The sequence below is a fragment of the Globicephala melas genome, chromosome 13 (genome assembly GCF_963455315.2).
Source record: "Globicephala melas chromosome 13, mGloMel1.2, whole genome shotgun sequence".
NCBI lineage: Eukaryota > Metazoa > Chordata > Mammalia > Artiodactyla > Delphinidae > Globicephala > Globicephala melas.
Window position 1 is genome coordinate 79,946,138 of NC_083326.1, and position 14,121 is coordinate 79,960,258.

Here is a 14,121-nt window from a genome sequence, read left to right on the forward strand (position 1 = left end):
TCTGTTCTCTATGTCTGTGAGTCTGTTTCTACTTCCTAGATAGGTTCATTTGTGTCATATTTTAGATAACACATATAAGTGATATCATATAGTATTTGTCTTTCTCTTTCTGACTTACTTCGCTTAGTATGATAATCTCTAGGACCATCCATGTTGCTGCAAATGGCATTATTTTGTTCTTATGGCTGAGTAATATTCCATTGTGTGTGTGTGTGTGTGTGTGTGTCTGTCTGTCTGTCTGTCTGTGTGTTTGCCACATCTTCTTTATCCATTCATCTGTTGATGGACATTTAGGTTGTTTCTATGTCTTGGCTGTTGTGAATAGTGCTGCTGCTATGAATATAGGGGTGGTGCATGTATCTTTTTGGAATTATAGTTTTGTCTGGATATATACCCAGGAGTGGGATTGCTAGACCATATGGTAATTCCATTTTTAGTTTTCTGAGGAACCTCCATACTGTTTTCCATAGTGGCTATACCAACTTACATTTCCACCAACAATGCAGGAGGATTCCCTTTTCTCCACACCTTCCATGAGAGAATTTCTTTGTGGTGATGGTCACTCCAATCCACATGGGACAAAATTTCATAGAACAATACACGCACCAAAAAAAAAAAAAAAAAAAGGAGTACATGTCAAAACTGGTGAAATCTGAATAAGGTCTATAACTGAGTTAATAATATCATACCAATGTCAATTTCCTGGTTTTGACCAAGTAGTATGGTTACTTAAAATATTATCATTGGGGACTTCCCCAGTGGCACAACGGTTAAGAATCCACCTGCCAATGCAGGGGACATGGGTTCGAACCCTTGTCTGGGAAGATCCCACATGCTGAGGAGCAACTAAGCCCATGCACCACAACTACTGACCCTGCTCTCTAGAGCCCTCGAGCCACAACTACTGAGTCCATGTGCCATAACTACTGAAGCCCGCACGCCTAGAGCCTGTGCTCCGCAAGAGAAGCCACCGCAATGAGAAACCCGCGCACCGCAACAAAGAGTAGCCCCAGCTTGCTGCAACTAGAGAAAGCCCGCATGCAGCAAAGAAGACCCAATGCAGCCAAAAATAAATAAATAAATTTATTTTTAAAAAGTATATATATATATATCATCATTAGGGGAAGCTTGGTGGAAGGTACATGGGAACTCTTGGTATTATCTTTGTAACTTTTTGTGAAACTTAAACTACATCAAAATAAAAGTTATGAGACTTCCCTGGTGGCGCAGTGGTTAAGAATCCACCTGCCGATGCAGGGGACACGGGTTCAAGCCCTGGTCTGGGAAGATCCCACATGTCACGGTGCAGCTAAGCCCGTGCACCAGAACTACTGAGCCTGCACTCTAGAACCCATGTGCCACAACTACTGAGCCGGTGTGCCACAGCTACTGAGCCAGTGTGCCACAACTACTGAAGCCCTCATGACTAGAGCCCATGCTCCACAACAAGAGAGGCCCTTGCAATGAGACGGCCGCCCACTGCAGCAAAGAGTGGCCCCTGCTCGCTGCAACTAGAGGAAGCCCGTGTGCAGCAACGAAGACCCACGCAGCCAAAAATAAACAAAAAATAAATAATTAATTAAAAATATATGTTTAAAAAATAAATAAAAGTTATAATTTAGGGAAAAAGACAACAGAACAGGAGAAACTGGGAGAAAATTTTGCAGCACACCTAACAGATTAATGTATATTATCTTCTGTGCTATTCATAGAGTTGCCACTAGCCATGTGACTATTGAGTATTTGAAATAGTGCCGTAGTTTTTAATGATAATAGTTTGGAGTGTTGGGTTAAATAAAATATATATTATTAAAGTTAAGTTTGTCTTTTTTTTTTTTTGCGGTACGCGGGCCTCTCACTGTTGTGGCCTCTCCTGTTGCAGAGCACAGGCTCCGAACGCTCAGGCTCAGCGGCCATGGCTCACGGACCCAGCCGCTCCACAGCATGTGGGATCTTCCCGGACCGGGGCACAAACCCGTGTCCCCTGCATTGGCAGGCGGACTCTCAACCACTGCACCACCAGGGAAGCCCAAGTTTGCCTTTTTAATGTGGCTACCAGCAAATTTTAAATTACATATGTGGCCCCCATTATATTTCTTTTTTACACTGCTGATCTATAATATATAAAAAGTTCCTGCAAATCAATAAGAAGACAAACCAATAGAAAACTAGACAAAAGATACAAGTATAAAATTCATCAAGAAGAAATACATTTGACAAATAAACATCCATACATATATTTGTTAATTCAACAAGTATTTACTGATCTCCAGGCACTGTATTAGTCACCAGGGAGAGTTTTACATAAACTCATCTGAGAAGGCCTCTCTTAGGAGGTGACATTTGAGTGGAAGTGTGAATTTGACTTAGTTTCATTATTAATCAAGAAATGTTATTTAGAGATTCTTTTTCACCTGTTAAAATAGATTGATAATATACAGTGTTAGCAAGGTTGTGGAGGAAAGGACACTTAAATACTGTTAGTGGGAATATAAATTTATATAGCTTTTTTGCAATGCGATTTGACTATGTCTCCAAATGTAAATACATCTATCCTTTGACTCTGTAATCCCGTTCCTAGGAATCCATCCTAAGAGGCTCAAATGTGTACAAAAAATATGAATGAGGGTGTCCACTGCAGCATATTATGTAACTGCCACAAACTTTAAATAACTGAAATGTCTTTTGGTGAGGTGTGACCATTTAAGTGACTACTACAAACCCATTAAAAAGAATGAGACAACTATACTTGCAACTTTTCTGAAAGTTTGAAGTTGTTTGAAAACAAAAAGTTACCCACCAAAAATGCATCATGACAAATTAAGATTTTCCCCAAGAATCAAGGATAATGCAATATTAGGGAGTTTATCAATATACTTTAAATCATGACTGGAGAAAGAAAACAGGAATGAGATAGACCCAGAAGCACTAGCTTGGAAAGCCTCCCACCCTATAACAAGTGGAAAAAAGCAACTTTCAGAACAAATATAGTATAATACTATTCACATTTTTAACTAAGAGGAAAAGGAAAAAATGAAAAACTCTGAGTGAGAGAGAGAACCAAACTAGCTACGTGACTTTGGGCAAATCATTTTAACTTCTCTGTGCCTCAATTTTCCCATCAGTAAAATGAAAACAAAGCATCTGCCTCACTGGGTTGTTATGAGGACTAATGAGATAACCCTTGAAAAGTATTTAACACAGTGTCTGGTACATAATAAATGCTCAATAAATGTTATCTGTTACTATCATTTTGTCAAAGAAAAACTCAGAGGCCAAAACAACTAGAAAAGAAAAAATTTTATTTGAAAAGAAATACAGGGAAGTCCAGCCTCAAAATGACCAGCCAGCCAAATAAAAAGCACAGCACAAGTATTTAAAGGAAACAAATGCAAAATTGCCAAGGTTACCAAGTTTTACATTAATCTGTTCATGATTAAAAAGCAAAGCAGAACAGTATCTTTCTCAAAAGATTACATATCCACAAAAGAAGTGACCTGTGTTTAGGCATCCATATAGCAAAAGGCAAGGATGAAATTCTTTGCCAAGACTTAGGGGATATACTCAAGGTTTCAATATCAGAGGGATGCGGGCTAGATAGACTAACCTGTTGTTCTTGGTTTAATCTCAGGATAGAAATTGCTATTTCTTTCTCATGACTGTGATACATGATGTGCTTAGTGATAATGAAAACAGGAGAAAGTGTCAGTTGTTTTCGTTTCATATTATTCATGGGAAAAAAATCTAGAAGCAAACATACCACACTGTTATCTTTGGGAAATAGAATTGGGAGAAGAGCTTACTATTTACTGCATATGTTTCTGTAGCATTTGAATGCTTTACATGTTCACAAATTTCATTCATAATTTGTGAAAGAACTAAGAAGATCATATAAATTTTAAATATTGAAGCCATCCCTTGTTTCTTTCTAGTTCCTCCACAGCAGATGGGATAGTTTGCTTTTTAAGCTCTTCAGAAAAAAATTTATAAACCGTGCATTTTCTCTAAAAGCCATTTCTACCACTTCAGTCTGTAGCATCTGCCAGGAGACACTTAATATGCAATTCCAGTTGGGAGAGAAAAGAATTACAGCCAATGAATTGGGGAGGGGGGGTAATTAATCCTTTCCTGCTTCGTTGTTAGATGATGACCCTGAAGCGCAAGCCCCACACCAGTGAAGTCCTGTAGAGTAGAAATCTGGGAGTTCTAAAATATCCCACCCTCATCCCTCCCCCCATATCCTTACATCTACCCAGCAGATTTACCCATGGGCAGCCCCTTCTTCAAGAACCAGAGGAAGAAACGGATTCATTAGAGGACTCCTGGGGAGAAAAGAGTCCACAGTTAATACTGAAAGAGGCTTTTCATCTGTTTTTCAAGCTAACCATGGACCCATTCCTGGAATGACTCAACATCTCCCTTATGAGCCCCAGAGGGATGGTGAATTGCAGAGAGGAGGGTCACATACAGGATGCCAGACTGGCAACAGGTGATGAAGGTTGGGCAGGATTTGCTCGTGTCTTGCACTCAAATCCCCCTTAACCAGGCACCAGCATGACTCTTCTGACCTGCAGCAGACAAGTCAAGTGGCCTGGGTAGCCCCCACCTCACCTGTGCTCATGGGCAATTCACAGATGTAGACACACCCCTCAACATGGCACACACTGGCTGTCCTTCCCACTTCCGTGGTCACTGCTGTTGAGAACATGAAACTGGCTTTTCATCCAAACAGCCAAGAGTTGGCAATGTTTGTGGGGAGATTGGCGGGGGGTGTCTCATTATTTTTTCTCTGGTTACAGCAAAACACAAACATCACCAGAACTAATCTGAAAACTGGGTTTTCCAAGGTAGCATGATAGAATAATGATCATTTTGGGAGAGTCTGAATCTACGTAATTTTAAACTGATCATGAACTCACAATCTGGGGTTCTAGGATTCTATGCACTGACTTTGATTGTGAAGCCTCTAAAACAAAGTTTCCCAAACTTGGGTCCCCAGATTCTATTCTGTCAAGGGGTAGAGATTGATCACCTGTAATTCTGATAAGTAGCCCAGATGATTCTATTGCACACGAAGGATCTCAGCTTTAGAAGAAGAATAAAACAGGCAGTGGCAATTCACAATGAAAGGTAACATGTATTGAGCATATAGTATGTCCTGGACCGATGCTAACCACTTTGCCTGCATTAACTCATTAGCACCTCTCATAGGAAGGAGGTGTTATTACTGTTGCTCCCAACTTACAGATGAGGACACCAAGGCTTAGAAAGCTTGGTAATTTGCTCTAATTCTCACAGCTGATAAGATGTGGAATTTGAACTCAGATCTCTCTGCGTTTAGAGCCCATACTCTGTGACACACTTCCTTGGGTTAAATCTTAAGGTGGTAAGCATCTTGACCTTGCAGGGTGTTAAGGATAGCTCTCTAGACCAAAGCTTTTCAGTCCTGAGACTGCCAAATACTGTGGCAGCAACCCAAGTATCCATCAGTGAATAAGGAGATAAACAAAATGTACTCTATCCATAAAATGGAATGTTAGCCTTAAAAAGGAAGGAAATTCTGACACATGCTACCGCATGGATGAACCTTGAGGACATTACGCTAATTGAAATAAGCATAAAGACAAATATTCTATGACTCCACTCGTATAATGTCCCTAGCATAGTCAGATCTATAGAGACAACATAACATGCCGGTTGCCAGGGGCTGGAGGGTGGGAAGAATGAGGAGTAGGTGTTGAATTGAGTGCAGAGTTTTAGTTTGAGACGATTGATTATGGTGATGTTTGCACAGCAGTGTGAATGTACTGAGTGCCGCTGAACTGTACACCAAAAATGGTAAATCTTATGTTAGGCACATTTTACCACAATTTAAAAAAACTGGTGTCTGGTTCCTGCACCAGTTAAATCAGAGTCTCTGCAGAATAGGGCCCAGCTATCTGTATTTTTTAGAAATATACTATCCAAGTGTTTCTAATGGGCACCCAGAGTTAAGAACTCCAAGAATTCAGCGTACAGAATTCTGGAGCTCACCCTGCTGGCAGTCCCTGGCATCGTTGCAAGTTCTCACTCTCCCATTCACACAAGAGGCCTAAAAGCAGAACTCGCTGGGAAAGGCGAATCTCCCAGCCTGTTGCTGACTAAGGTGGCTGGGTCCAAGCATTAATGGAAGGTCCTGGAAGCAGAAAGCTCTGTGGTATACTGGGTGCTTCTCTGGCTTGTAGTTGCCTGCATATGCCTCATTCCCCTTAAGAGTCGACGAAGAAGGGTGATTATTACTGAAGTACTGAGCTTTCAGGATCAAGAATAGAGTTCCCACGGAAACCTACAGTTCACGGCATGGATCAGGTCACTCTGTCCCTAACGTATAAGTGCATATTTCCGGTCTTATTTGGGCTGCAGGATGACTTTTGGGGAATTCTCAGCAATGGGAGTTACGATAAAGAGAGCTTATTAGAAGAGAGAAGAATGGCATCTGGCCTCCAGCTCAGCAGCAAGGATTCTCTGAGCACCTCTACTTTGCCTGGGACTCCAAGATGCCCTCAATGAACTCATATTCTTTAGGGAAACGGATGTATTCATTCAGCCAATACTTACTTCTTGAGTCCCTACAATGGCCCAGACATTGCTCAAAGGGGCACAGAATCTGATTCTGGGCCTTTGCACAAGGATAATCTGCTGAGCCCAGTGATACCCTGCAGTTGCTGGATCATGGGGAAGCCTGGGGGAACTCAGAGGAGAGGCCAGGATGGCTGGGACACTGGGGACGGGTAGCTGCTGTTTACCAACCAGTACGAAAGTATTCCAATATTTTAACAGCTGGGAAAGCTGTATGAGTGGGTGCCAGATGAATGGCAGCTTGGCTTGGGCAAAGAGGTGAACAGTTCAGCCAATGTCCCTGACCTTCTTGTGTAGGAACGGGCAATCTTTTCCTGTCGTAGACCAACTAGTAAATATTTTAGGATTTGGTAGACAGTATGCTCTCTGTCCCAGCTACTCAACTCCATCGTTGTAACATAAAAGCAGCTACAGACAGTAGTAAACAAGTGGTTGTGCCTGCATTCCATACAGACTTTGTTTATAAAAACAGCAGGCTGGATTTGGCCTATGGGCCATAGTTTGCAAACCCCTCTTCTAGTGGATGAGACAGATATACCCATTCATCCTTTCATCCTACAAATATTTATCGCGCATCTTCTACATGACAAATATTGCACTGGGCACTGGTATACTGTGCTGAACAAGTTGGAATGGTCCCTGCCCACAAAGCACTTAATGGGAGAGGCCAAATCAGTCTGTTCAATATGCTACGGTAAATATTAAGATGAAAGTAATCAGGAAATACAGAAGAGGAAGTTAACTCAGACTGGGAGTTCAGGGAAGACTTCCTGGAGGAAGTGGTAACCGTGCCACCTGCTCAGATCAGCCTGGGAAGCCATATCTTTCCCTGTGGGTTGTCATCACCAGCTCTTCCCTTGTGTCCTCCAGTCTCTGAACAGCTACAATGATGGAGACATCGAAGGATCCAAGCGGCTTGGGAGGAATGCCAAGTGGGTGGCCTTCGCCTCCATCATTATTGGCCTTCTCATCATTGCTATTTCTTGTGCAGTTCACTTCGCACGAAAGTAAGTAGGCTTTTTTAATCCCTCCCAATGTAAAATGTCTTTTCTTTTTTGTTTTTTTTTTTAATTTATATATTTGGCTGCACCAGGTCTTAGTTGCAGCACGTGGGATTTTTAGCTGCGGCACGCGGGATCTTTTAGTTGCAGCATGCAGGATCTTTAGTTATGGCATGTGAACTCTTAGTTGCAGCATGTGGGATCTTTTAGTTGCAGCATGCAGGATCTTTAGTTATGGCATGTGAACTCTTAGTTGCAGCATGTGGGATCTTTAGCTGTGGCATGCGGGATCTTTTAGTTGCAGCATGCAGGATCTTTAGTTATGGCATGTGAACTCTTAGTTGTGGCATGTGGGATCTTTAGTTGTGGCATGTGATCTCTTAGATGCAGCATGTGTGATCTAGTTCCCCGACCAGGGATGGAACCCAGGCCCCCTGCATTGGGAACATGGAGTCTTAGCCACTGGACCACCAGGGAAGTCCCCTAAAATGCCTTTTCTTGAATGTCCACTGGAGTCAACAAGGATAGGTTAGATTGTGCTTAGTAACAAACAATCCCAAACAAAAGGTTTTGATTTTTCCTCACTGCTGTTCCATGGGCCTTGTAGGTTTGCGGAAGGTCTCTCTTCCACACAGTCACTCAGGGTCCAGGCTATCTGAAACTCCACCATCTTATAGCTGCTCTATCTAAAACAGGAGTCAACAAACTTTTCCTTTAAAGGGCCAGATAGTAAATATTTTAGGCCACTGTCAGCATCTCAGTCGCAACTACTTAGCTCTGCCATTTTAGCACAGAAGCAGCCATATCCGATCTGTAAATGGATGGGTGTGGCTGTGTTCAATAAAACTTTATTTATAAAAACAGGGAGCTGGCCCATGGGCCATAGTTCTCCAACCTCTGATCTAGAGCATGAGGGCTTCTCAAGCTAAGACAGGGGACAGAAAAACCAGAGAATCCCACGTGGGTTTTCACTGCCTCAGCCCTGGAGTGACACATGTCACTTAGGCTCATAATTGATTGGCTAACACCAGTCACACAGTTCGACCAAACTGTAAGAGAGTGAGAACTGTAGGGCAGTAAGTGGAATATTTAGGTTATTGCTTGCTCTGCCTTAGCATCTAATCTGCTAAATGATTTGCTACATGACGTTGCATCCAACTAGCCTAACTATTCTTAGTTTAAGAGCAGAAGGGTCTCCACAGATGTTTGGTATTTTCCGTGAGCTCTCATCTCATAAAGAGATGGGTGCTGTTGATGTTTCTCTCTGGATTTGGACAAATTTATTCTGATTTCTCCAACCAGCTGAGATGGGCTCCCTCTGCTAGAATCAATGATACTTTCCATCAGAGGTTTGCCAGAGGGCAAGGTAGTGTGATGGACAACCAAGACCTGGAAATGGCAAGTACAGATTCATCTCTGTCTCACTGCGTAACTCCTAGCAAAACAGATAAGAACTCAAATCCTTTCACTCTTCTGTCAGAGCAGCACTGTTCCTCCTACACCGTTTCCCTCAAGCTGAGAAGATCAGTCTTTCTGACTTGGTTTCAGGAAGGGCCCACTGGGTGGATAAGAGAGGAGCGGCGCACCCTTTAGCCTGCCAGGTCAGCCAACCCCACCTTGGCAACCAAGAGTGTAGTGGATGTCACAGTAGGTCAGCTTCCTAACAGGCAAGCCAAATCCATGAGCAATCGGGCAGTTGGGTGGAGGGGGGAGATGTCAAAATACAAAGAGTCATAAAGGAAAAAAATAGATGGCTTTGGCCAAAGAGAGGAGAAAAGGACACTAAAATATCAAAGGAACCTCAAACTTTCTTGCCTGCAAGATGGCAAATTGATGATGTTGGTGTGTGAAGGAAAAGACAGTTGAAAGATAGATGTGAACACACCAACTTTCCTCTTAAGGAAAGCGTAATGTGCTTGTGTGTGTGAGCACAGGGCTGTGAGCTGTGGAGTTAATGGTGCGGGTTTGGGACCAGACTTCCTGGACACACTTACTTACGGTGAGACCATCAGCCAACTGCTTACCTTTCTCAGCTTCAGTTTCTTCCTCTGTCAACTGGGGATTATAGTAGCACCCATTTAATAAAGCTGTCGTGAAGGCTGATGAGAATGTGTATAGGTTGGCATCTGTTCCTTAGTAGTACAGAAAAGATACAAACCATTTATTCTATTATTACTACGGTTGTCAACATGACTGGGGGAGGACATCAGAGTTTAAAATGCTACTAAATAGAGTTCAAGGCTTTGTACATATGAGCCGAGCTCAAAGGACGGTGTTCCAGGGGAACGAGGCCAAGTCCTGGCCCGACTCCTGGGGACTTGTGAAAATACATACTGCCCAGATCGGTGTTTGAGCTAAGTGGTTATAATAATAGCAGCTGACACTGACATAGAACTTACCATATGCCAGATACTGTTCTAAGCTCTTATATGAATTAACCCTCACCGAGTCCTCACAGCAACCCCATGAAGTAGGTAGTATTATCCCCATTTTTGCAGATGAAGAAACTGAGGCTCAGAGAAGTGAAGTGACTTGCCTGCTGTCTCACAGCTAATAAGTTGTAACGGTGGGTGTTAAGCCCGGCATAATCTGGCTCTGGAAACTGTCCTCAGCCAAACACCGCACAGCCTCTAAGCTAGTACGTCCTTTCTAGTACATCCGCTAACAAAGGCCAGTGGACGGCGCTCACCTTGTGGCTAACTCGAGAATTATTTATACGGTGCTTGTGCGGTGAGGTTCCAACCTACCACAAGAATGGGATGAGTTAGGGCCCAGGGTAGCAAAATCAAAAGGCTGCAGGGGTTAGGCAGGGAATGTCCACGCGTGAAGCAGCCTGGTCGCAGGACCAGGTAGGTAGCAGTAGGTAGCAGTAGGTAGCAGTGGGGGCGGTGGTGCGAGGAGAGAGTGCAGTTTATGGGGAGCAGCCAGCACTCTGCTCCGGCTACTCGTCACCGCTTGGAATGCAGATCTCATGGGCCCATTTTCCAGAAGACATTGAAAAGCTCGGTCTTCATTTAAAATCTGATTTTTAGATTTTTTTTTTTCTTGCGGTACGCGGGCCTCTCACTGTTGTGGCCTCTCCCGTTGTGGAGCACAGGCTCCGGACGCGCAGGCTCAGCGGCCATGGCTCACGGGCCCAGCCGCTCCGTGGCATGTGGGGTCTTCCCGGACCAGGGCACGAACCCGTGTCCCCTGCATCGGCAGGCGGACTCTCAACCACTGCGCCACCAGGGAAGCCGGATTTTTAGATTTTGACAACCAGTTCACATTGTTTAAACACGTGGTGAGGGCCCAAAACAAAAAACACAAAAATCGCACCTGCAGCCTGGACATTAGCTACTTTGCAGTCTCCGGGGGACAGTTTGGCTTTCAGAGTTCAGTTTGCCTATTAGACACCATGCAAGAAGTTTTACTAGGGACGCAGAAGTCTTCATGTATGGGGACTTTCTCCATTCTTAATATAAATGTTTCTATCTGGAGATAAAGCATTGATGTTTGTATGCTTGTGATTGAGGTTTTGTTAGTAGTAGTAAAGGACAGGAGAGGAAGTCCCCTCTCCACCCCTTCTCCCTGAGGGGAAGCGTTTCACAGCTGTTAGAGCCTGGCCCGCAGCAGGATTCAAATCCTAGTTCTACCACCCAGACCGCCCGGACGTGTCATGAAACTCTCTGTGCCTCAATTTCCCTCTCTATAAAGTGAGGATAGAATTTTCCCCACATCTGTATGGTCAGCTTCCTTTTAGATACTTTTTCTTCCATGTTATCAAAGAAAGCAAAAATGTCTTCCAGAGTTAGAATCCCATGGAGACACTCAAATTTAAAGGCTTTGGGGTGTGTGTGTGTTTGTGTGTGTGTGTGTGTGTGTGTGTGTAAGTGTAATAGACAGCAAGAAACTAGGCCTCAGTGAATGAAATCAATTCTATCTTCCGTTAAGACCAGTAACAAGGCCGATTTCTCAGTAATCCTTAGAAATAAAATTTCCCAGCCTGGCTTAATGCAGGAACTGAATGGCAATGTGGAATTGCTAAGGCAGAGGTTCCCAAGCTTTGGGCTGCAGAAGAGTTACCTGGGGAGTTTTAAAAGAGGTGGACATCGTCGGAGCCCTACCTCAAAGGATTCCAACTCACAAAGCCAGAAGCGAGGACCAAGAATCTGCATTTCCAAGCTCCCCGCTCCTGCCCTAGGGCTCTGGTGCAGGTGATCAGAACGCACTGAACTTTCTCCCTCCCAAATCTAAAAGGCAGAGGCACTAACAGTAGCCAGCCGTTAACAGAGTGGTCAGTTTTCATTTACCTCAGCAAACTTGTCATCCTAACATGTTATATCTAACTCAAGGCCAAGGATGGGGGTCATTTTACAGCCTAGGAGACGGACCCGCAGAGAGAGGCTCTTTTGTAGCAATCTAAAAGGCAGCAAGGACTTCCTTGGAGGGGCTGGGAAAATCTGACTTTAGAGAAGAACTCCCCTAGAGATAAGACCGAAAGGTTTGAATATGTCAGTTTTCTGCGTTTCATTAAAAAAAACTGTCTGAAGTCACCTATTGCCTTTTAAAAATGGTGAAGTTCTGCCTTTCAAAAAAGTATTCCTTATCCTTATTAAGAAAACTGTAACCAATCTCTTGTCCCTCAAGTGACTGGAATCTCGGGTAGTTTGTTTTCTCGGAATAGACTCAGGTCGTGATAGTCTCTTCTCCCAAACTCATAAAAAAGTCTCATTCATCCTAGTTTTTTTCCTCCCAGTCTTATCAAGATATAATTGACATATAGCGCTGTGTAAGTTTAAGGTGTCCAGCGTAATGACTTAACTTATATACACCATGAAATGGTGACCACAGTAAGTTTAGTGAACATCTATCAGTTCATGTAAATACAAAATAAAAGAAATAGAAAAAAAAATTTTTCCTTGTGATGAGAACTCTTGGGATTTGCTGTCGTAACCACTCTTACACGTAACGTACGGCAGCACTCATTATATTTATCACATCGTACGTCACGTCCCTAGCACTCATTTATCTTATAACTAGAAGTTCGTACCTTTTGACCACCTTCATCCGACTCTCCCTCCCCCCAGCCCCTGCCTCTGGTAACCCCAAATATGATCTCTTTTTCCATCATTCGTCCTAATTTTACAGGTTGTCTGTGTGAGCCGCATGGTGCTTAGAGCAAAGAAAGAGTTGCATGACATGCGGTCCGTTAGAACTGGGAATCATTGAACTAAAATAGTCAACAGTTTGGGATAGAATGCTGAGCCGTCAGAAGAGAAGTGTTCTGGTCCAGATGGAATCAGAAACTTGCAGTCTCTTGCAGTTATAAAGTCCGCTGCCCGCAGGTTACTAGGGAAAGTGGAGGAATGGATCACAGAGGTGAGATGTTTAAATACTGCAGCCGTCTCGTTCTTGATCCCGCTTCTTCACATGCCCAGCCTACGTCAGCAAGTCTACAGAGTTTTACTTTCTGCTGGTGTCTGAGGATTCAGGCAAGTGAGGTTGTTGTAGTCATGTTTCACAAAGCACAGGCCTCACCTGTGACAGATTCAGCAGAGATGTTTGTGTTGTATGTTTAAACACTGGAACCACGTCCCGAGCTCAGTGGGAGCCCTGTACCCATTCATACTCATGAGTGTCGAGCGACCTGGTGGCCAGAAGCTCCATTTAAACGGTTGCTTTTTTCTCTTTGAGGGACATGCATAGTTGATTTCTGTAAATGCACATATATTGCAATTCCACTGACCTTACATCTCTGGGTGTTCTTGTAGGTACCTAAACAGCTAGGCACACTCCCACCATGTATTAAAAATGTTTGTCACTCTTAGCAATAAGAAATTTCATGTTCCAGAGTTCCATTAAGGAAGAACTTGACTTCTAAATTTAAGGATCCCACGACTCTCTCCCATTAGTAGGTTCAGAGTTAGTAGATGTTAACGCATTCTGTACGGCAAAGCTTCCGTCTCACAAACAGACTGGAAAGGTCCTTTCCCGACCTCAAAATATCCTGCCTTTGCATTAGAAGGGAAGTAGGCATATACTTACTTACATATACACTTAAGCCTACATCTCAAGGGGGATAAGAAGCAAGGACTTGGTCTTGCAAAAACATAAAAGCAAATCTCTCTTATTCCCTGTATTATTGGCTGGTGTGAGGCTTCTTGGTGATTGTTTCGCGCAGGATGTGTCTTCAGAGAATTTTTATGATTCCGTGATGAAAAATGGGGAACATTACCTGTTTCCAGAAGATCAGAAGGGCTTTCTTTGTTGGTTCAGATGAGTTGCAGTAAAGACAAGTAAGACCTAAGTCATCAACAATGGACAGATTTTTGCTTTGAAAAGTTTGTAAGCTGGTGGGACATTGATGAAAACATCAGAATAAACATGTTCAAAAAAATAAAGAAATGTTTTTAAGAGAAAGACATTTTTATAAAGGAAAGAAAAAGATGTTCAACCTCTTCAGTAACCAGGGCAACACAAATTAAAGCAACAACAAAATACTCATATATATATATATATA

General features: G+C 43.1%; 1 protein-coding gene across 1 annotated transcript in view; it reads left to right on the forward strand.

Annotated features, from left to right (window-relative positions):
* TMEM233 (transmembrane protein 233) overlaps positions 1-14,121 on the forward strand; it is a 39,509-nt gene that overhangs the window by 23,211 nt on the left and 2,177 nt on the right. Inside the window, exon 2 of the mRNA XM_030860934.2 lies at positions 7,489-7,625. Within this exon, the coding sequence (XP_030716794.1) occupies positions 7,489-7,625 (137 nt within the window). The remainder of the gene's footprint in view (positions 1-7,488; positions 7,626-14,121) is intronic.